We start from the raw sequence: 24,564 nt of genomic DNA on the forward strand, positions 1-24,564 counted from the left end.
GGAGTTATTATGAAGAGTTGCAACTCTTCAAAACCAGGAATACGTTGAATTGATTTCTCTTGAAATTAATTAATTATCTTTTCAGATTAGACACGGAACTCGTAATTCCGTAAATAATTATGCAAGTATACTCTCCGTATTTTCCCGAACTTGCAATTTATTATTCAGAAATTACCCACTAACGAACCAACCTTAATTACGCAAAATGAAACCGGTAATTACTCTTAAATCACCAACATTACACACAAGGAGATGAGATTCGGCCACCTGACTCATCATCCAGACAGACGCTCAATCTCCACCACTAGGCCAAAGTATCAATATTTTCACTTTCATATTATCCTTGGGTTCTCGAACTCGACACCCTTTTCATTAAGAACTGTCCTCTCACACAATGACGTAATAGACGTCAAAAACATGAAATGGCACGACAAGCAGGGAGGGAAAACAGAACTTTTCTAACAAGATCCCTTTCTATCACAAAATTAAGGGGCTAAAAAATTCTAATAAAAATAAGGGGCGAAACCATTTTCAAGTCCCAGAAAATATGATGATTAAGCAAGTCCAAGATATGACCAAATATCTCACATAACAAAACCCAATTGATCATCCCTGATTTCCTGTGTATAAACATCTAACATAAATTACCAAAATGTCAAATTTTCAGAAAACTATTGCACCAGAATTCATGAACAGCTCGAGTAAAGGGGAAGAAGGCATACAAATTCCTGAAATATAAAATTGTTCTAGGCAAATATTCTTACCTTTGGCTAAGGGAATCAACTCTTTCAGATGTGAAAACATATCATCTTATCTTTTCTGAGATGCGGAACAAAGCAAACCAGAAGCATCGGCCCCGATCACAGCAAGCTCACAAACATTACAGATCTGCCCTTCCAGATTTGGTATAAAACGAGCACTACAATAGGGGCAGGACACGTCCTTTTGACCACGGTAAATTGGCACGTATGTGGCCCCACAGACCACAAAAGGGTTCCTGAAATCGTAGTTTAATTCAGTTGCATCAGCTGAGCTCCTCTCGGAGGCATGTATAACTTGACGGGCTTGTCTTGCTTGTTGCTCGCTAGGCGGGTTTGTTTCGAGGAGCCGTCGGGCGAAGGTGGCGGCCGTGGTAACATTCTTGGCCTTGAAGCAAACAGTCATAGCCAAATGGAGGGCAAGCCTCAAATGAGGAGTTTGCAGGTTGCAATGAGTGAAATAAGCAGCAAGCTCTTGTTGACGCTTAGAATCGTCTTTTAACTCTCGTCTCTTAATCTCCATTTTAAGACCCAGGACGTACTCCTTCACTATAATAATTAACTCTTTGACTTCATCAACTTCTCTTCTTGAGTCCACAACTATCAGAGGAATGGTATGTAAGATACCTAGGAAGATGCCAAGAGCTTCTGACAGTTTACCAGCAGTTGTGGACTTGTAACCAGACTTTAGCTTATCTTCTAATTGAGAGAAACTGAAGACCAAAGCAGGTGGACCTCTCACACTGGGGCTTAGAGTCTCGCTCAATTCTCTTTCCAAACCCAGGGATATGACAGGAGCTGATGTCAAGGCACGCAAATAAGTGTGACTTCCAGTGTGAAGATCGAGAAACATGGGTTTCAAAGGAATAAAATTTTTGATCCCGAGTTGTCGACTCAGCAAACGCATAGCAGTATCGAAGTTTCCAGCGGCAGCATGCTCGGCGGCAAGAGATGACTTTTGGGTCCAGATGTGGCTGACGGGCATACCTAGACCTGGTGCCACGAAAACCGAAGAACGGGCACTAACTGAAGCTTTAGGAGTTTCTTCCTCCAGAGGAAGATCCAAATCCTCAAGGTCCCATCCTCCATTTTCTTCACTCTCTTCAGCTCCTTCTATATCAGGATGCTCTTGGGATTCTCCATTTGTTGTCGCCTCGAAATCCTCTAAACTTTCGCCCCAATCAGCTCCAACCTCCTCTTCTTCCTCTTCAGGAGCACCCCGGCCAATCTCAATCCCACCATCAAAGACCCCCTTCATTACTCTCAGCAAAGGCCAATCTCCGGCACACATGACGGGTGGTGGAGGGATAAGGAGAGATGGAATTTTACCTTTAGGCAAAGAAGGTAGGGCATCTCCCAATTTAGAAGCCAGCCTCTCAGAAGCATCAAGAAGGCCATGGACTGAAGCTGTGATGTATGCCAGGGGTAAATGACCGGCATCCTCCAAAATCTTAACACGTTCTTGTACATCACCCAGATAAAGTGCATTATGGAATTGACCCATGATATCATTCTTTACCTCTGCTATTTTCAACATTTTAGATAACTTTTCGATATTCCCAGTAATCAGATAAAGAAATGATAGCCTCTCGAAATTTTTAGTCCTCTGGTAAGCGTATTCCACAATACCGGCATTACCCTGGCGAAGAGCCTCCAACCCTAATTTGTACCAATGATCTTTTTCATCAATCTCTTTAGCTGAAGCAACTGCGATTTGAATGTTTCCACTCTCCAAAGCTAAATTAAACCGAGTCTTTTCATCTTTTACAAAATGCAAAGCAACTTCAGGAAACCCCTTCTGCTGCAAATACGATATCATTGCTTGTCCCACGAGCTGGGAGTTTCGTATCATCGACATAACATGATCGTATCTCTTCCTCAGCAAATTTAGCTTGAATATGTACTCTGTCGCATCGATAACTATAGCCTTGTTTTTTCCATCTCGATCCAAGCAAAAAATTATATTCCCAGAAACTTTAGTAATGTAGACTAGAACATCAAGTGTCTTGATAATGCCATTATCTCCATTGGGGAGGCAGTACTTAATGTGATTCAATGTTGTATAGATGAAAACTCCGTTGTCATCCCATGCTCCACTTTTCACACGAATGGTCTCGTGGAGAGTGCACAAATGTACAAGCTCTTTAGTAGCAATCACAATGGCGTGTTTGCTTAGCAACGCAACACTCTGCATATCATTTGACCACACTACATACTTGACAAAAGGGGTTTGAAGCTCACCGAGAACAATCCTCTGCTGCAAGTCGAAAATAGCAACTCTATCCTCAGCCCTACACAGCAGGTTTCCAGTCCCGGCATAAAATATTGCATCAGTGGCAATAGGTAGAGCACTCTTCTTCACAATCTCATTTTTCAAGTTCTTAACCAATACTTGATTACTGGTTTTGTCAAGCACTGCAAACCTGTTGCGAGCAATAAAAACAGCAGATCCTCCAACTCCTCTTTTTCCCTCTTGTGCTACATCACCTCTACCAAAGGCATCCTTAGGAACAACATAGAGCTCATACGAGCCGCCATCAATATCGGAACATACAAGGACAGCATTCTCTGTAGGGCTATAAGAAAGAGTCCTGGGACCTTGATTTAGGCTTGTTGAGCCAGGTCGACGAATCGGGGCAACTTGAGTGTCTTGTTGAGTGGAAAATTCAAAATATCGCAAGAAACGGTCTTTTGCATAAAACAATGCATCACCACTGACAGAAAATGCTGGTCGTTCTCTCTCCAATTTGAAGACAATTATCCCACTGTCATGGCCGGCAGCTAGGAGATTTAACTCAGGATGAGCTGCAAGTATCCAAAATCTATCATGTTCCCGGCGGAATGTTTGAATGGCAGTCCGCTTTGTCACATCCCATACACGAATGCTTTTGTCCTCTGAATTTGAAACAATGATGTCCTGCTTGGCATGAAACAAGACACTGGAGACATTATTCATGTGCCCCCTCAGTGTGTCCACTTCCCAAGCCTTGGTATCTGAAGACGTATGTAAAATCAAGTCAGTAGTGCACGATAAACGAATAAAATCTGCAGTCATTCAAACCTAAGAGAATACGATCGAAAAAGTTAAATCAGATATCAGCTTAGTCACTCAATAGATAGGATGTCTAATTAATGGTATTCACAGTTCTTCATACAAATACATAAATAGTTCGTTCACTTCTAATTAAGTGGTGAAGAAGCTCTTAACTGTAGCTCATTTACTTATATATCCAGCCAAAACCTCCATCATTCTTATTTTACTATAGAAGAAAGTATAAACACTACCTGTGTCAAAATCATGTCCAGTACAAAAATGAACTACAAATCCAGCCATTAGATGCCCTTCTAACAGGAGAAACTAGCTCACAGAAACAAATTCACTTCTCAAAGAACAGCAATCAGAAGAGAAAATCAAGCCTCTCTCACCCTCGTACAGATTTTAAATGCAAAACAATCTGAATTAAACTCTTTGATATAATGCGAACACCAATAGGCTAGAGCCTCGTGCAAGGATCAACTTATACTACAACTATAAAGTTTGCAAGAATAACTGAAAGAGGGACATCCACCGCAGTTTTATCAAAAATCAAATCTCATACAAAATACTCACCGTTCATCCGCCACAATTTCACTTGGCGATCATCAGCCCCAGAAACAATCAGGGGAAGTGTGGGATGAAATGCCGCCCAGTTAACTCCCCTATCATGGCCTTCTAACACATACTTAACCACAGTATCTATACCCCCAAAAAGATCTGTATTCATTTGACTTAAACCCAATATGTCATCTGCAGGAGATGGACTTTTCTTCCTTAGTGATCCAATATCCCACACACGAATTGTCTGGTCAAGAGAAGCTGACACGAGGAGGTCCTCTTTAGGATGGAAGGCTGCACACATTACATAGTGATTGTGCCCTGTCAAAACAGCTAAACATGTCCGTGACTGCCAGTTCCAGATGCGAATAGTCTGGTCATCACTAGCACTCACAATCCATGGACTCTCATGGTGGAACTGCACAGTGCGAATGTAATCTAGATGTCCAAGTAGTGTAAAAAGACACCTGTGCAGCTTGTAGTTCCAAACTTTAATCTTGTAATCATCACCTGAAAGAAGCAAATAGAATATGATGTTCACACGAGGGAAACTCTATCATTTCCATTACAACTATGCATCAAATCCCAAGGAATATGATAGCTAAATAATCTAATCATGAAAGAAAAAGCCCTCAATAAAAGCATAAAAATATGAGTCACATGCGTTACACATTAGGAAAAGGGAACATATTTTTTTCCCACAAGTTCCAATATTGCAAGTGAGTGCAAAATACTACGATGAGTATCATCAATCCAACTGAAGAGTGTGAGATTACTTAAAGAGGCTCTTCATTGAGTATACGATTAATGAAAAAGACGGATTTTCGAACTAACAGTTGAATCAATTCGTGTCTTTTCAAAAGTGAGTTTCCAAAGTGAGTGAGTAACCTTTATATAAATTACAATGACTACCCATCTCAATGGCCAAGTTAACGACCAACAGTACAATTATGCTGGACGTAATGGGCTACGCACTGTACAGCACCTATGCAACATGCAACGAAACTGGGATAATAATTAAGAATGTTACAAAGCAGATACGTGTCATCAGTTGCACAAGATAGTAAATGAACAATAAACCAGGATGATCATAGCATACCTCCCGACACAAACAGTGGTTGAGAGTTGTGGAAATGAACACCGCGAACAGGGCCATCATGTTCATCAAAGCGATCAATAAGAGTACCCATCCTGTAATCCCATAATTGGATCACACCACTGTGAAGACTGGCTAAAATCCATGGCCTCTTACTATGAAAACTCAGTCCCTTAACTCTATTACTCTTCGTCTCGAACTTTGTCAACATTTTTCAATGCCAGGATATCGCTCACTGTATGATAAGAAAAACATCAATAAGGACACAAAAACAGTTCGCTCATTAATCGCTCACTGTATGGGTCATTTAATACATGCATTTCCAAGAGAAATAATGACAATGCTGGTAAATGGGATTAATCGGCTTCATTTCCCACTTGGGACACATACACAGTTTTAAGTAAAAATTCCTAATCTTCAAAAAAATAAAATAATTGATCAACAATTTCTGAAATTCCACAATCTCTCTATTGCAATTTGCAAATTTGCAAGGTTATCCACAACCTATCTTACTCTGACGCTTCACATTGGTTGTGTGTGCTCTATCCGACATATACGCTCCAATATTTCATTTTAGACCAAAAACATGATACTTTAATTCCCAAAACAAATATGCATATCCGACCCATCGACACCATATCACGTCGAACAGACGAGTCGGAGTAACATAGTCCACAAGCCTCTCATTGCATACAGCACCACATAATTAAAAATTAATCAACTGCGCCGCAATTTCAATCATTTGACCTAATCAAACTAATTGATCATCATTCAAATAGGAAGTAGCTCAATCAACAAGCTAATCAGTAATCAAATCACAAATTATAAATCGGAATTACACATAACATGCAATTCTCAGTTCAAATCAAACTTAAATTGAACAAAATCAAACTCAAATAGCACAGAATGATACATACGAAGCATTAACTATCCAGATTAAATATCGAGCTAAAAAGACATGATTCAAACGTAAACATCAAATTAATTGGAATAAAATTGGGGGAAAACAGCAGAAATTGAAGGAATAATTACCCCACTTTAGATCTAGTACGTGAAATTGAAACGTTGGATCAGGTGAACTCCGCTATTGCATCCAGAATTTTGAGATAAGTTGATTGTTAATAATAACTCATGATCGGCTCGGAATTTTGACTTTGAACTCGGGTTTGGGTCCAAGCTCGTCAAGTCTAAAAAATTGAAGTTTGACCTTGGTTCGTGAGAAGGTCGAGCACCGCTCGAGTTCGGTTTCTCTTTATTTTTTTATGGGTTTAAAATCTTACGGAAAAGCTAAAAAGAGCTGTTAATTTAAGCCTTACTGAGTTTAAAATCGGGTTTGATTTGGTCGAGCTTGGCTCAAGATTAGAGTTGACAGTTGCGGAGCCATAATTTGAACTTAGGGGGCGGATGTGTAATAATATAAGACACATTTGGAAAAAATTCGAAAAATTTAACTAAAAACATCGAAAAACTCAACCGTCAGGAGGCGACCACCCCTGCTAGCCCCCCTAACTCCACCATTGAGAGTTGAGATCTGGTTTGACCGAGTTTGAGGAATATTCTGTGACAACTAGTCTATGAGGAAAAAAAATACTATGCGTAATCTGCGACACTTTTCGTATTAGTTTTCCTATTATTTAGGGGTCTCAAATCGACTTTTCGTATCGTACCTCTCAAATTAATCCGATCCTATGTAGGTTGGTTAAGAGTCTTATGAGAATGAAGAATGAAGAATGAAGAATGAAGAATGATTATCCATATTCCACCCAAAGTACACCATACATATTTATATCCATATCCTATTCTAAAAGTTTTTATATTCCATCCATTTCATTTAGAGTGAATGAATTATTTACCGGCTAAGAGTAAAAGTGTGTAACTCATAATCTTAGTCAAGAAACACCTGACAAAATAGACCTGATCTGAATGACCCGATTCGAATAACCCAACATGTACTAGACCCGACATCCGAGTTGAGAATCCGAACATGACTCGTAACCCGAATGACCTGAAAACATGACTCGACTCGAATGTTTTTTGCTGCATACTTACGGTTATCCATAAAAAACTTGATAATAATAGACTCGAAAATAATCTAGTCTGATCCAAATTCCCATATTAACCCGACCCGAGTGACACAGTTTTCGAGGTTTAGTCAAGACTCATGAGACATGTATAGTACGGACTACGGACTTGAGGCCAATTCCAAGTTGCAGATGAGCACGGAGAACTTGTCCAAGAAAAAAGGGTAGAGGAGACAGCAAATGTAGGTCCAAATTTTGTTATAAAGATGTGCTAATAAGTTTTTGATTGTATTATGTAAATCCAGGGTACCTTGTTCCTTTATTATTTGGGGTCTTTTACAAAAGTACAACCAATATGTATATGTCCCTTTTGTGTCTCTAATGCTTTACTTTAAACACCTAGATCATCCAAATTTCACATGACATTGCCTAATTAATGGTCTATCTATTATCAATTAGTAATGTGGATCGGTCGAATTTAGATAATAAGATACTCCGTATGTGTTATGGTTTGTGCATGATTATCCTGATTATTAGCGATAATTTTCTTAACAATTTGATGATAAAATGGACCACGGTAAGGTAATGATGGTCGCACATAACTACTTAAGTGCCTTGTTGATTCGACTATCATTAAAGACATTCACATTTTCAGTCAAAACTAATAAGAACTAACAATTACTCTGATACAAGTGTATCACTCACTAAAACTACATCAAGTTTTACTCATGCTCATTTCGGCATATTTTGGTTCATCACACTTTGGAATCTAACTACTCGTCTACTTGGGTAGTTATTTGGTCTTCAAAAAAAATTTACCACCATCCAAGCACATTCACATTTTTAGGTCAAGATTAACGAGAACAACTAACAGTCACTCTTAGTACAAATCTATCACTAGCGATCGATCACGCCGTGTTTTATTCACGTTTATTTAATCATGATATTGTTAAAATCATGGCGTATTTTGGTTCACACCACTTTCAAATTTATCTACTTAGGTAATTATTTCCAGTCATGATCGCTTTTCAACTAATTATGCGCAACCCTAGGTACTTCTTAACCGATATGTGACTTTTAGGTCGGGTTTTGTAGTCGGATTAATTTTACCGAGCCTGGGAGTAACTGTTCAACTCATCAACTGTGCAAGGCCATCAACCCATAACCTAATTATAAGCAATAGTGATGGGAGCTGGCAGACTGACGCACTACATTGCCTCATTGTATAGGGAGGGTCCTTTGTAGTTTGTATTACTACCCCAAAACGTGTCCTATTCATTTAGTGATACACACTAGGGACACAATATCAATAAATACAGAAATAAAGAACTTTCCCATACTCCCTTTGTCCCCATATTCTCACAGGACTCTTTTAAAGATTACAACTTATTTTGAGTATGTAGGTAGATATCCCTAAATCTTCATCTTATTGTCTACTTGCTTATTTTTTTTGTCCTTAGCCAATTTCATTCTCATCCAAAAAACTTAAAACTTAGATGATCTGATAAGGAGTTCGAGATATCTTTTCTTATTTTTGGCAGTTCCATACTCAAAATATAATCCCGAGAACTTAGATCATTTGATAAAGAGTTCGAGACCATAGGAATATAGGAGTGTTAAGTTTTATTGCCATTACGGTCTTATAATTAGATCTAGCAAAACTGATCTGGCCTGAATGACTTGACAGTTGACCCTACCCGGCTCGACACCCGTACCGAGGATGTGAGCATGATCCGAAACCTGAATAATTTTGACCCGAGACGAATGTTTATTGTTGTAAACGGACCATTATCCCTAAATAGCTTGATAATAATAGTTTGAAAATGAACTCGAACCGACCCGATCTGACATGGATTCTTACAAACCAGAAAGCGATGACCAGAATTGACCTGACCTAAACTTAACCGTTTGACCCGTTTACCAAGTCTACGGCTATATTCCTACGTGGCTTACATTAAAGAGAAAAGAGCACCAAAAAAGTGGATGTGAACCCCATGTTAGGTTATCTCACTTTCCTTAGCCTTAGACTATATATACTCATAGCATAAGTGTATAACTCACATAAGTTATCACATACTCTTTTCTGAAGCTTCACTTTCATAGTTTATTTATAGCTTTTGGAGGTTAATATACAAAGAAGATAACAAATGAAGATTCAATGTGATGTGTGTGAGAAGCAAGAGGCTTCAGTTTTTTGTGCAGCAGATGAGGCTGCACTGTGTGATGGATGCGATTATAGAGTGCACCATGCTAATATACTTGCTAGCAAGCATCAACGTTTCCCTCTTCTTCTACCTTCTTTCAAGGATGCTCCTCTCTGTGACATTTGCCAAGTAACTTCCTTTCCTCTTCCTATGTTTTTCGGTAATTCTTTCTTTTACGAAAGGTAACGGGATCTGTCTCGAGTAGTCTCTAGAAGATGCGAACAATGGATGAGTTAAGGGGGCTAGTAGAGTCGCTCGTCCTCGCTGATAGATGAAAATTTCAAAGTTTTTTTATTAAAAATTTCCAACTTTTTTCGAAATTTCTTTTTACCAATTCAAATCCTGGATCCTCCACTGAGAACGATGGTGGCGGAATGAGGCTACTAATACGGTAATAGGGGTTGTCACCTCAATTACGATTTTTTCCAAAGATAGTTTTGAATCCTTACTCCGTCACTAATGAGAAACAACCATGGTCACTACAACCACCCTGGCAACCACTTGATTCTCTCTTTTTTCTTCAACTTTTTGTTGATGGAAACTCAATATTTTCAATGGTTGCTTCATGACAAATTAAGTTTAAAGCTGTCTATTAGCTGTATTTCGGAACGAAACATATAGACAACAGTCACAACTCACAAGTCACAAGTCACAACACCACTAGGCACTAGGAGATAAGCTTGTAAGAATGAAAATCATGGTAAGGAATATCAGAATATGTACCAAAACTCCGAGTATCTAAAATGACTTTACGAACTAAACTAACTGGTACCAACAACAGATGTAAAATACGTAAAATTATGCATTAGACTCTTACCATGACGATAAAATTACGATGATTTTGATCTAACATTTGTATGTAAATATGAATCTGCAGGAAAGAAGAGCATTTTTATTCTGCAGAGAAGACAGGGCAATACTATGTAGAGAATGCGACATTCCGATTCATAAAGCAAATGAACATACACAAAGTCACAGTAGATTTCTTCTAACTGGAGTTAGAATCTCAGCTTCATCAGCCGGATATACTAACCCTTCTCCCCTCTCAACCAGTTCAACCGAACAAAACTCGGAAACCCGAAACTCAGTCAATGCTCACAGTTATGACCATGATATGCCTTGCAACCATTCATACTATTCTAGCAAGAACATGTCCAAAACCACTTCATCAACCACAAATTATAACCAAATTACTGAAGACGGCTCGATTTCGACAGATAATACTCTATCAGAATACTTGCTGGAGAGCGTACCTAGTTGGAGATTCGAGGATTTGCTAGACGACTCTTATTCTCCTCATTGTAAGGTTTGCATAAACTAAACCTCTTTGTTAAAAGAGTAGTAGAGATCTATGTTTACTCACTCAGCTGCAAATGTCGGACACGACACATGTCAAGTGTCAGATAATGGTTCAAAATCTTGGCCGAGTTGTATCGGTTTTTCACTTTATCGATACAAGATGTCGCTCGCGGAATCACCAAGAATTACAGTGATTCATCCGCGGCGGCTGATTATACCGCTACCGCGACTATAACCGCTACCGAGATTTTGAACCATGTGTCAAATACGGAAAAATACGGTTATTTTCCGTAAAGTGAAGTGTCGGAGTAAAATAAAGAGACAAATCTTTACTACACTCCAAATTTTACAACAAAATAGATTAAATTTTATAATTATCTTTTATTAATATTATTTGTTTTCTTCTACAGACTTTTGACAACAGTAATGACCAAACTGTAAATAATCCAAACCAGCAAGTTGAAGAAGAAAGCATGGGTTCATTTTCTTCTACAGAAGAGTATTCAAGAATGTGGGAATTTCATAACCAGGGACCATTTGTGCCTTCCCATCTTCCTCCCATCTTCCATGACAGACTGTATTAACATTCGCATTTATGGGCGTCGGACCACAACTTTTGATTTTAAAAAAAGGCGGCTCCATCGGTCTTAAACAGCAAAAAAAAAAACATAATTTTGGCACCCGAAAGAAACAGCTTTCGGAATTGTACATATTTTTGCCCTGTTTTTCCTCCCTCTTTGCTAGCGACAGTGAGCTACTCGTGTTATTTCAACTGACAAAAGAACAAACTGATCCTTTTTCTCTGGAGAAAATTTCATTCTAATTTAGAGAAGTTTATCGATTTCTCATCGATTAGTTATGTTGAATCGAATTTCAACCATGTTTATATATATGTCGAGTTATTTCACCTAGAGAAGATGTTTTGTATCAACAAAAAATCACTCTAGCTTAGCAAAATGTCTTCTATTTCCTACAGTATATTTTAGAAAAGTGCCCAGATAAACTGTTACTATATCTTCCTTATCAGTTAGAATCCCAGATAGAGCAATCGAAATAATTACGACTTACGATCCATTCCGTACCTTGCAAGTTACAAAGTCCACCCTCAAGTTTATTAATAGAATGTTTAATTAGGTAAAATTTGTTGGGTAATGCTAAAAGGGATGACAGTCTGACATAAACCTAATTTACTAACTTAAAACTCAAATGCCACATCCAGAAGGACACAGAAAATAGAACACACTTAATTTATTACAAGTACTACATATAGATAACGAACGTTACGTGTGTCTAGAGTTCGTAATCAAACGCATAAGGACCATAAGAGAATGGTACCCGTAACTGTCAAACAAAAACCCTCTTCAAATGAACAACTGAGTGTACTTATTCTACAGAATCGACACTAGTTGGATAATATATGTGAAATACATGGCCTAACCCTGGGAATGGCTCGGAGCTGCAATTAGAAATTTAGAATAGATAAAAATACAACACAGAAGGATTGATTTAGGAGGCAAAGCGGAGCTCCGGGACCATTAGAAGTTCAAAATGTTTGCCAACTTAGCTCTTAAAGTCATCGAGTAATAGTACTCAAGTCATGGCCTAGGTTTGATACTTGTCTCTATCATAACTATTCTTCGGTGCTCCGAGTTTCATTTACACAAAAAAATTACTCCGTAAAAGAATGTGAATCAAGACCATTATTTCATATTGCGAATCTTGCGCTTAATGTTATGTACAAGTGTACACTTTTACATAATATATATAGTATATCACAACACTCATTTTGTACTTTCTGATGTACATTTCCCCCTCAAATTCACCTTTGTGTGTTTTTAATTTACAACCTTTTGTACCATAAAAGGGAAATTTAAGGATAAATAAAGAAGTTCGATATACCTGGGGAAATACATAGAGGTAAATAATAAAAGAATATATATGCACCAGCTATGTCTCTGAAAATCCGCAAATATGTAAGAAAAACCATGCCCTGCAATAGCAAAGAAAATCTTTAGATTATGACACAAGCATTCATACTAACTTCTGCTGTTATAGTTCCGACGTTACGCAAAAAGGATAAATATATCTGATGAAATAATATCCGGGTACCTTCAAATCACGGGAAACAACGGGCATTGCTATGAAATAAAAGTGAAAATTTGGTCTTCTAATATGAGCGGCATATTGGACACTCTGAAGAAGGTTTACTACTCACTGCAAAGATGATATAATGTCAACCACATAACTAGTATAAAAAAGGACGGGTAAAGAATTCTGAAAGCTCACAAGAAAAATGACAAGGAAGAAGAATTACTGTTGTAGGTGATTCGTAACGGACTTTGAATAGATAGGAATTTGTTTCTCCATTGGTCACGTAGTTCTCTTCTCCTTCATTTCTTGCATCCTTGCCTTAAAAATCAAACAGGAGTACAGGTATGGATTAGTGACTACGAAAAGCCATAGTGAAGAATGAAAAGAGTACATCAACTTGCAATGTACTATCAAAAAGACGACAATCAAGGTAGATGAACATATTACACACTAGCCACCATAACACATACTGCAATAACCGCTTGTGATTTTTAGCAATATGAAACGATGCTGTACTTGAACCTATTTAGCATCTAGTTTATGTCCACGGAAAAAAAAAAAAGAAAAAAAAACACTATCCAAGAAGAGGAGTAAAAGAAAGTTACCTTTAGTCGAGCAACTAAAGGTTCTTCACGGGGAGCATCTTGGATTATTTTGTTGACCTCTAAAGGTTGTGCTTCTTTGTGTAAGCCGTTCTTAACAGAACCATTGGACTCATTTGCATTTAAAATCTCTCCATTACTTGGCATCTCATTAACTACAAACCCGGGATTAGCACCTCCGTCTTTCTTTAACTTTGCAACAAGAACCCACATATTTGCTAGATCATTTTCAAGAGCCGCCTCGCGTTTCTTTGCCTCCTCAATCTTTTTCCGACATTCCTCTTCTACAGACTCCTTTTCAGCCAAAGCAGCTTCAAGAGCTGTCAAACCGTGGCAGTCAAAGTCATCATAAACACCTCCAGAAATATCACTAACTCGACCTGAGTTTTGATTTTTCCTTCCCACCTTCTGACCATTGCGGTTACTAATAGCAATTTGACTTCCCCTGGAGTGATTAAACTCACGTGCAGCCTTGAGTTCTTTTTCTAATATATCATTTTGAAGGGACAGATTTGTCACCTCAACAGCCAATTTTTTTAGCTCAACCGCGGCAGCAGAAGCTAGTTCCGTGGCGTATGAAGCTTCCTCTGAGAATTTTTGTTTCTGCACACGCAGCCCACAATTCTCTTCTACTAGCTCAACACGTTCCAGTTTTAGTTTCTCATTTTCTATCTCCTGCGAAATAGAAGGTAAATAATAAAAATCACATTTTCAACATTTTTGGTTAGTCTAAACTACAAGCTCGATGATTTAAACAACTTTTGGAAAAATCAACGATAAACTCTAGATATTCTGTCATAACCGGCTTAGGAGATTCAAAAAAAGAAAAACAGTTACCTGTAACTGAACTTGCTTTCTCAATTCCTCAATATACTCATCAGTCAGTGCCTTTTCAGACTGAAAAGACGACTTCTCACCACCAACAGAAGCCAGCTGACTCTCCAGGGCATGTATTTGCTCACGTAGTACTTTATTCTCAGAGCACTGAAACAATACATGATTTGGATTTTGAACTAAAGCTTCAGCAAAGAGGTCCACAAATAGACAAAAATCTTTGCATAAGAAAAGCGTCGTACCTTCTCTTCAAGTTGTTCTTGGAGAATCCGGTTATCAGCTGTTTTAATCTGCAAAAGAACAGAACTGTAACCTCATGGGCAAAAAATTGCTAATCACCAAGTCAGAAGTTTTTTTTTATATTCTCAGTTAGACATCATAGTTCTGCCGCGGTAGTTTCTGATGCTAGCTGATCAATTCAGCACAAAATAGGGCAAATAAACAGTAACAATGTTTAATGACTATCAAATATGTGAGATTTGTCCATTGTAAGATAAAAGAGGAGGAAAACAGATGTGCGGAGTGAGTAATGTGGCATTCAACGGAGTTTATAGTGGGAATCAATCCATGGACTTTAACTTGATGCAGTACTGCACTCAAGCTGTTGTGGAAATAATAAGTAAGCAATATGAGTTTCTAGTGAAATCTAGGTGGCGGGATTCACTTAGCTTCCCCCACCTCCCAACAATTTGAAAATTAGTTGTTTTAATGATATCCTCAAGAAACTACTTCAGTGTTGCACGCACCTCTAGCTCAAAATCTTTTTGGCTACAGTCTGCATTCAATCTTCTAACAATCTGTCAAATAATAAAGTACAACCATCAGAAGCTTGAATTGCTAATTAATATAGCTAAAATATGACAACCAAACAAGTAAAAGTAAAAGATAGAATCACAACCTGCTGCATGTCAATCAATGACGCATTAGTCATTGAAGCCTCCCCACTTTGGATAATACGCTGTTCTAGAAGCCTCATTTGATTTCTCTTTTCTTCGATTTCACATTCCAAGTTCTGGATCTGCAACAGACAACAAAACCTGCATGAGAATCAATCAAACATCTAGAGCTTTAAAAAATGACCTGCCGAGAAAATTGGCCATCAACCTGGAATTCTTGATGGTGTCGACGCACGACCCAAAAGACGCGCACATTTTTGTTTAGCTCAAAATTAAACTCAATTTGATTCGGAAGCAGACAGAAATATGCAAAATGTGTGCAACAACATTACCCAAGCCCTAATGCTACTCAAGGACTCCCATAAACGGCGATGTAAACAGGGATTGGAAATACGCAATCTGACCCATTGTTGTTGGGTTTCAGATGTACGCAGCCTCTCAACGTCACAAACTAGCAAGAACGAGAAGAGAGTCATACTTGTGTCTTTGATGCATCAGGATCATTTACAAATTGCTCCACCAACCGCTTGAGTGTGCTGGTACTGAAAGCAATATCTCCACCAAGCATCTTCACTTGTTCCACAATAAGATCCATCTCATCGGACATAGTTATATCATCCTAAGGTCCAGCAAACAATATAGATCAATAAAAAACCGAGAAAGTAGCTTATTCATCTCTAGATCCACTTAGGTCACTGAGATTTTATGTTACTCTAGCTCGGCTGCAACTCTTAAGCAGCAGACACAACAAAGTGTCGGACTTTTTTATTCAGAATAAGTGACAGTACGATTCACTTGTGCCGTAACGGAATGCCAGAGTGTTTAGCATGTGATATGGCAGATATGCAACCAAAGTGAAGAGTTAAAAGTAACATAGGCAATAAGCATACTTAGTTATCAGTACATAGTCCTCACACATTCACAATTCAGAACATTGCAGCAGTACACTTTCAGATTACTAGTTATCAGTCCACTAATTGTCAGAGTTATAAAGAACAAAAATGCACTCTGAGGCACTGGGGTCTTTGGGCCTAGACATTATGTACCAAAGTCACAGAGTTTTACATGCTAATGCATTTAAGCTTTAGATATTAGGATTTGACTCACAAAGATTTACAGAATAATAATGTGGTTACCCTTCAAGTCTTGAATTTTATGAGGTCGAGACATACAAGTGGTCAGTTTGTGCCATGAGCCCACTACCACATGTCTTACGTGGGTTTAAGAATAGTATTGGATGGCAAATAGCAAAACTCTGAGTCACATGAACTTATAGATATAGAAGTTGTCAGTTTGTGCCGTAAGCTCGCTACCACAGTCCACAGTCATGTTCTTACACAGGTTTTAAGAACAGAAACAGCAAAGAAATAAGAGCGGATATTTCTATCAAGTAAGAGTAACAGATCTATCATCTATGAATAAACAGATGCATACATTGGTTAGATTTGAGATACTCATAAGATCACCCGCTTCACTAGATTCTCTGAAAAAGCCACCAGCAGCAGAAAGTTCATTATTCCATTTGCTCAAGGATCTTTTATGTATAGAATCACCAGAAAGATCTGATAAGGCAGATGATGGTGAATCCTTGTTATTTTCAACATCTCCGAGCTCTGATTTCTGATAACCCAACAAGCCAAAAAAAAGGTATGGGATTATTTTCTAGCTTCACTTTCAAATTTAGGTAAAAATGTATTATATATTTTTCAATCAAGTTTTTAGAAGCATCTGGAGCAAGGAGGAAATGACCAGGAAAAGGGAAATATAGAGCAACTGAAGAAGTAATCTAAACTTCACGAACGGAGTTGTTAACACAAAGGATTCGTAGATAAGAACTTACAACATCAGAGTGAGTCCTCTGATGCCCATCACCAATATATGCAATAGGGTTTTTCGAGGAAACGAGAATTAGTTTGGTCAATCGCTGTATTCTACTCATAAGAGCAGACTTTGCCTCTTCTTCTTCCTCCAAGCGTGATTGCATTTTGACTTGGCCTTCTTCCAACTAGATTGAAAGTGGATATAAGTTAAACAATGCAGAAAGTTAATTCAGACATTATGTTGAAGTCAGTTCATGCACAATGAAAATGCACCTTTTGTTTCAATGTCAGTATCTCCTCGTGACTCACTCCTACTAGCATTCCTCTTCTGAGCTGATCAAGTTCTTCTCTAAGAACTGAAATCTCTCGCTGATACTTTTTAATTAAAGACTTCTCATCAATGATCTGGAGGACATAAATATGAATGATTATAAGGAGACTGATAATTAATTAAAGGCAAACATTCAGAAAAAAAAAATATGTTAAGAGTTAAAAGCAAAGCACACCATGTTCCGTGAAGCATTTATCTCTACACGCTTTGCCCTGCTTGCAAATTTTAAAGTATTATGCGTCTCTTCCATACTGCTGGATGCAGGGGTAATTGTGCATATAAGCTGCATATGTCAAAATTAGAGATTGAATCAGGACATGTATACGGCAGATAACAAATCCTAGAAGCCTGTGTTGATTCTACCGATATATCTTCAATTGAATTCTACATAAACAGAATTATGTAGGAAAAAACCCATTTATTGGCACACAATGCATTTCAGCATAGTTCTTTACACTTTAGTCCTCATATAGATGTAATTTAAGCTTATTCATTCCCATCAAGCCATTCACACCACACCACCCCAAACCAGATGAAAAAAAGAATGACAGCAAATACTAGCTGTTAAAAGAGTACAGAGTAACTTGACTTCACTATAACACTTTCAGTTACTCACTGAAACATGTCCGCGGCCACTAATAGATGACTGAAGAAGGCGAGTAAGCTTTGAATCTCTGTAAGGGACGTGGGATGCCTTGCCCTCACTGAGTTTCCCGATTACCTTCACACAGAAAGAAACATGTTAAAGTGTATGAAGCAGAACAAAAAGCAGGAGTGTCATACGTTAATATTTGGATTCAGAAAAGGTTTTTTCCAGTTTACATGAAAAAATACAAGCTACGTCATATCCTTCGTTACTTTTGGAAAAAAACAATATATTTTGGGAAACCAACCGTTCCAAGAGTCAAAAGACTTTTATTGATATATGCTCCTTCCTTTCTTCTTAATCCTGTTGTTTCAGTTTTGGAGCTCTCGGATCCAGCCAAGTCAATCAAATTCTACAATATCATACAAGTTCCATCAACCTAAATATATAAAACAACATGAAAATGAACAAGTGGCTAATTCTTAAACATTGAATGTACCAGTTGTGAGAATATCACTCCATCATAATCATCTCCAGGAGCACTGCTCTCTATCATCTACAAATTAACAGCTTTATTTAGCATACTTTAAGAAAGGCTACATAACTCTAAAAGCAAAATTGCAACAGCTCATAACATAAGATGAAAATTGGATTAGCTCTTCATGCATTGAAACACGTACTCAATCGGAAAATCTATGAAGACCTATCATAGAACTTCCACAAAGGAATACCATTTTCAGGATCAACGCTTTTGAGAGTTTATGATTTTATAATTCATATAGTTTGAGGAACCGGGGTCAATGGATAAAATGGTGGACAACGCTAATGATTTTTGAAAGTGCCAAACTATTACCAACATTAGAAGCAACTGAAGACAACACGTGTACGAATAAGATCCACAACAGTACATATAACTTACGAGTAAGTACCCAGACGATTATAAGAAATAAAAAGTAGAAAGCTAGATATTCATCGAATTTATGTCACACATTCGTACAGAGTAATGTTTTCCGTCTAGTAACTGTCCCTAAACAACTAAGCAATCATCACTGCTTACATTAGCTGATCTCAAATTATTCTCAGATTAAAAGTTTGTAGTTGTAGTTGCATTTCTAGACAAGTCAATTTACATAGTGAATATTTTATGAAACCAAAGATTCATTTTTCATTTAGCATTGCGATGTATTAGATTAAAGTGGAAATGGCGCTCAAAAGCCAAAACCCCTTCTCTTTATCATTTTTCATTCAGAGTATGGTTCATGCTCAAGTTTAATGTATTTTTTTGATAGTAGATTCATTGTTTTGGCAGGGGAAAGCCTGCTGAGAGTGCTGACACTGACCCCTTCCCTGCTTGATGGGCGAGACCCCTTGGAGACACTCGGCTAAAGATAAGGATTTGTACAGACCCCAAACAGCCTCTCTGTTACTGCACTAAGAACGACTGAATCCATTTGACGCCCTCTCAGTCTCTCACTCTGCTTGAAAAAAACAGCTCACTTGCAATACTACAAAAATTCTGATGAATTTGAAGACAACCGTGACACACAACCTGACTTATAATGAGTGATAAATGGTTTCGTGCTCCAATTACAAGTGAAACACAAAAAACAACTACCGTGCTTGTGTTTCACTTTCCACTAAGTCAATAATTCACCCAGACATTAATAAATTCTTAAAAATAACCAAACTACGCATTCTATTTGATTTTGAGATCATCTCCCAAAAACTGAAAGCATTAATTTGTTACACAGGCATAAGAAAATCCACTAACAGAACAATGCATTCCATTTGCACGTCTTACCAGAGTGAATATGGTGTGACTTCTGCTACTAAAAAGGTTAAAGTTGTTGGAACCAACATGACGATGCTCTGCCAGAATAGAAGCAACATATCAAAACAGATTCAATAACTAATAGGAAGAGTGCATATACAGTTCCCACATCCCAAAATATTAGACTAACCTTCCCCAGCAGCAATAAAAGAGAGGGCATGCCCAGGAGACAAAACAACTTCTTCCTTAATACCTTCAACATACGTCCCCTGAAATTTCAAAGGTAGATGGTGTAAACTATGTTCTGTAATATGTGAAAGGATGGTATAAGAGATCAAGCAACGTAAAATAATTAACATAGTTGCCAACCTGGACATCTTCTCTGATACGCAAATTCTGCCCAGTTGGATCAAGTAAATCATTGATAACCTGAGAGCACAGGTAATGCAATCATGATCTAGTAGCATACACAAGACTGACAAACATTTCTTCTTGGATGTTAACCAAGAGTATTCCCTACAGAAGCTGGGGCAACCAGCTTCGGGGCACTCAAGGCAAAAACGAGTGCCCTTGCTTTTCGCACCATTTGGTACACAATCATTGAAGAATAAAACAAAACACTCATTAAAGCAATAGGAAACATTCCCACGGGGAAATCAAATAGATTGGCTTAACCAAACATACTGGCCTAGCTGAGTTAAATTCTTCAGCAACTACAATATTAAAAAAGAAGCCTATGTGATATACTGACCTCGTTGTAAATCTCAAGATAGGAAACACGGAGCAGAAACTCTCGCCCAGAAGTCTGAATCAAAGACAATAACAAACAGAAGTTTTTCAGAAATCACATGTAAAGCTGTCAGCAATGCGGCACATATATAGTAAGACAAGGTATGTAACATTTGACAAGTAGCCTATTTTCAGAAGACAATTAATCAGATGTTATTTTAACAAACAACGGGCATGCAGCTCAAGATGGTATGGGAGTAACAAACAAGAAGCATGCAGCTCCAGACTCCAGAGGGTACACATGAGCCTCGACTCTTGTGATAATTATGCTTACCTCCTGTATGATGCTAAAAACATCTTTGATGGCCAGCGGTATGATCCCAGGATAACTGTCGTCCCCCTGTTAAAATTAACGGTGCACATGAGTCAGTTGCAATAAAACATAAATTTCCAGGCATAATGTACGACGAATATCACATCTACGCAATTCAACATTATTTCTGTAAAAACACAGAGACTTAGTTACTTACATGCATTGTGTGAGTCTTCCCACTACTAGTAACACCATAAGCAAACACCGTACCTACATTTAACAGAACAATTTAATATCAATGAGTATGGAACTCACTCTACGATCAATTACTTCTTGACTTAACATTCCCATCGCCTCAAAACTTAAAGATACAGCCGATTATCAACTCAAATGATTCTGCATTATAGATTTCTAAATAAGCAACCCTCAGCGGTGAAATCACATTATAAGGAAAACAGCCTTCAGTGTCGCGGTTTTGCGCATACCATTGATACCATCCATTGCAGCCTTAACAACAGGCCTAGCTGCAACATCATACACGTCCTCTGTTACTGCATTTGGTCCAAAGACCTTATCTGCAGTCAGTTAACATTGAATTACTAACAATCAATCATACAACATAACATCCCTAATGCCATCTATATCTTGATTTAAAAATACAATAAGCAAATTAAACAACACAATTCTAACTAAATGCAACAATATAAACTCAATTACAGTATCATGCTGTCATCTAGATCAATAGTCATCACCATCGGAAAGCTCAAAATAAAACCTTGTTTGCTAGCATTTATATCATATCATTAGCATTGAACTGTAAACAATCAATCACACAACTATAACATCCGGCCATCCGCATAGATCTAATCGTCAACCTCAAACAACATTACACGAATCAAGAAACACAATTATAACTCAATGTAATAATATCAGCTCGATCGCCACATTCACATTATCATCTAGATCATCACAATTGACAAGCTGAAAATAAAAAATCGAGTATCAAACTATATTACACGAATTAAACTACAAATTACAACTCCATGCAATAACATCAACTCAATGACAGCATCCACATTATCACCAAGATCATCGCAACTGAAAAGCTTCAAATCAAGAATTCGACACGAAGTAAACAAACACAACTATAACCAACCACAATCATATCAACTCAATTTTAGCATCCACATTATCATCTAGATAATCACCATTGAGAAGCTCAAACAAAAATTTGGGCCTAAATTCTTTAACCTCAAGCTACATTACACAAATTAAACAATACAATTACAACTCAATGCACTTATATCACCTCAATCATCACATCCACAATATCACCTAGATCATCAGAATTGAAAAGTTCAATCTAAAAATTCGATTTTTCAAAGTATATAACACGAATCAAACAACACAACTATAACCAAATGCAATTATATCAACTCAATTACAAATTAAACTACAAATTACAACTCCGTGCAATAACATCAACTCATTGACAGCATCCACATTATCACCAAGAACATCACCACTGAAAAACTCCAAATCAAAAATTCGACACGAAGTAAACAAACACAACTATAACCAACCGCAATCATATCAACTCAATTTTTGCATCCACATTATCATCTAGATCATCACCATTGAGAAGCTCAAACAAAAATTTGGGCCTAAATTCTTTAACCTCAAGCTACATTACACAAATTAAACAATACAATTACAACTCAATGCAATTATATCACCTCAATCATCACATCCACAATATCACCTAGATCATCACAATTGAGAAGTTGAATCTAAAAATTCGATTTTTCGAAGTATATAACACGAATCAAACAACACAACTATAACCAAATGCAATTATATCAACTCAATTACAACATCCACATTATCAACTAGATCATCGACATTAAAAAGCTCAAAACTCAAAAATCGCATTTAAACAAAGACTAAAGCAATGATCACCGAAAGCGTAAGCGGTTGCCGGATTATACTCGCAGCGAACCATCTCATCACCATCTGGATACCACGCAACTTCATCTCCTCTCTGATATTCTCTATCACTACAATCACAATCAATCATTCACAAATTAAACGCAATCAACATCAGATCTAACACAATTTCAAATTACAGATAACATAATTCACAAAATTAATGCAATTATCAATTTATCATAGTTATAATCTACAATGCAATGTGATACGTACTTCAACGGACGAAATCGGACGGTGACGGAAATGCTATCGGCATTAGAGGATCCAGAACCATCCACCGGCTCACTAAGCATGTCATCGCCGTAACTCGCCATTAATGAAGATCCGAACCGGTTACGGTCGAACCGGAATTGGCGTCGGTGAACCGGTCACTCACTACTGTTCACAATCTAGAATACGACGCCGTTTCGAACCTTAATTACAGTAAATTATAACAAAAAATCGAAAAAATTGAAGAATTTCAAAATGTGAACTCTTGAAATTGAAAAAATTGAAAATTGGATAGAATTGTGAGAAATTCAAGTTGCTAATTGCAATATTTTATTGATTAATTTATGATTTTGTGATAATGTAAGGGAATTTTGGAAAGAGAGCAGTGAAATTTAGTGGAAAATGGTGAAGTGAGGTGAAGAAGATGATGATGAATGCGTGAAGGAGAGTTTGCAGAGGTCGCGGGAAGGAGTAAGGACAGAGAAGGAGAGGTGAGACAGAGAGAAAGAGACTGCTCGGACAATCAATACTCTTTGTTTAATCAATTAATCAATTTGCTCTTTTGTTTTATCTGGAAAAATTAACATCTTTGTTCACACTCGACTAAATCGGTAATCGGGTTATTTGGGTCGGTTATTTCCTCGGTAAGATTTCCCTAATTGGATTGAGTTTTATCAGGTTTTTACTGTGTTGAGTCAATAATGAGCGTTGACCGAATTTCAGGTTTTCTTGGAGTAAGTTTTAGGTGGTCGGGATTGAGCCGGGTTTTATCAGTCATAATTCAAATTATAAAAGATGTGATGAAAAGTCTACGTTTAAGGGTAGACTTTACTCAATTCAAGGTAGGGTAGACCACCGGCCTCTTAGAGGACTTAAAGCGTCGCCTACCAACAAGGCTATATTTTAACTCAATGGGAATAGAACCCTTGATTTCATTGTCATAAGGTGAACTCTTTACCATTGACTTCAATCTTCGTTAGTAAAAATGTACTGGAGTTAAATGTCAAAAATAGTTAGTTTCAAGGAGAATTGAGATTTGGAGGTTGTAGAAAGATTAATAATTGTCACTCCTAATTATCGTTATTGTGCTAGGCGTGACTGTGGTCTGTGTGAGGTAAATGTCGTAAACTTTTTATATACTACTCCATAGTAAATATCTAAGAAAAATTGTTACACTAATGATAAAAGGAGAGACGGTCTCTCAAAAAATTTGTAAAGACGGTTTTATAATTGATTTTTTTAAACATATAGAGGTAATGGAGAGTATTATTCACCAATCACCATGGACACTAGGCACTAAAATAATCACCTCGTCGGCAATGTAATGCCCCTTACTTAAATCCTCAATCTTTGTGGACCTATTTAGCTAAATGATTTCAATTCGGATCAATTTTTGCTAATTTTTCTTCCTTTTTAACA

The 24,564-nt window shown here is 37.6% G+C and overlaps 2 protein-coding genes and 1 pseudogene across 4 annotated transcripts; 1 reads left to right on the forward strand and 2 right to left on the reverse strand.

Annotated features, from left to right (window-relative positions):
* Window positions 1-572: 572 nt before the first annotated feature.
* Window positions 573-6,751, reverse strand: LOC141648464 (coatomer subunit alpha-1-like). 2 transcript variants are annotated; one of them, XM_074457136.1, is made up of 4 exons: window positions 6,482-6,751; window positions 5,453-5,684; window positions 4,369-4,863; window positions 573-3,752 (listed from the first exon to the last, which is right to left on the reverse strand). In XM_074457136.1, exons 2-4 carry the CDS (start codon window positions 5,658-5,660, stop codon window positions 811-813), a joined length of 3,645 nt encoding a protein of 1,214 aa, XP_074313237.1. In that variant the 5' UTR covers window positions 5,661-5,684; window positions 6,482-6,751; the 3' UTR covers window positions 573-810. The 2 variants fall into 2 exon arrangements, with proteins under 2 accessions (XP_074313237.1, XP_074313238.1); XM_074457137.1 differs by having other exon boundaries at window positions 6,487-6,677.
* Window positions 6,752-9,532: 2,781 nt separating this feature from the next.
* LOC141648468 (B-box zinc finger protein 20-like) lies at window positions 9,533-11,935 on the forward strand. Of its 2 annotated transcripts, none has more exons than XM_074457150.1 (3): window positions 9,533-9,803; window positions 10,552-10,980; window positions 11,384-11,935. In XM_074457150.1, exons 1-3 carry the CDS (start codon window positions 9,618-9,620, stop codon window positions 11,555-11,557), a joined length of 789 nt encoding a protein of 262 aa, XP_074313251.1. In that variant the 5' UTR covers window positions 9,533-9,617; the 3' UTR covers window positions 11,558-11,935. The 2 variants fall into 2 exon arrangements, with proteins under 2 accessions (XP_074313251.1, XP_074313252.1); XM_074457151.1 differs by having other exon boundaries at window positions 10,552-10,975.
* Window positions 11,936-12,655: 720 nt separating this feature from the next.
* LOC141648465 (kinesin-like protein KIN-7D, mitochondrial) lies at window positions 12,656-23,684 on the reverse strand (annotated as a pseudogene).
* Window positions 23,685-24,564: the final 880 nt, after the last annotated feature.

This window comes from Silene latifolia, chromosome 3, assembly GCF_048544455.1.
Source record: "Silene latifolia isolate original U9 population chromosome 3, ASM4854445v1, whole genome shotgun sequence".
Classification (NCBI taxonomy): domain Eukaryota; kingdom Viridiplantae; phylum Streptophyta; class Magnoliopsida; order Caryophyllales; family Caryophyllaceae; genus Silene; species Silene latifolia.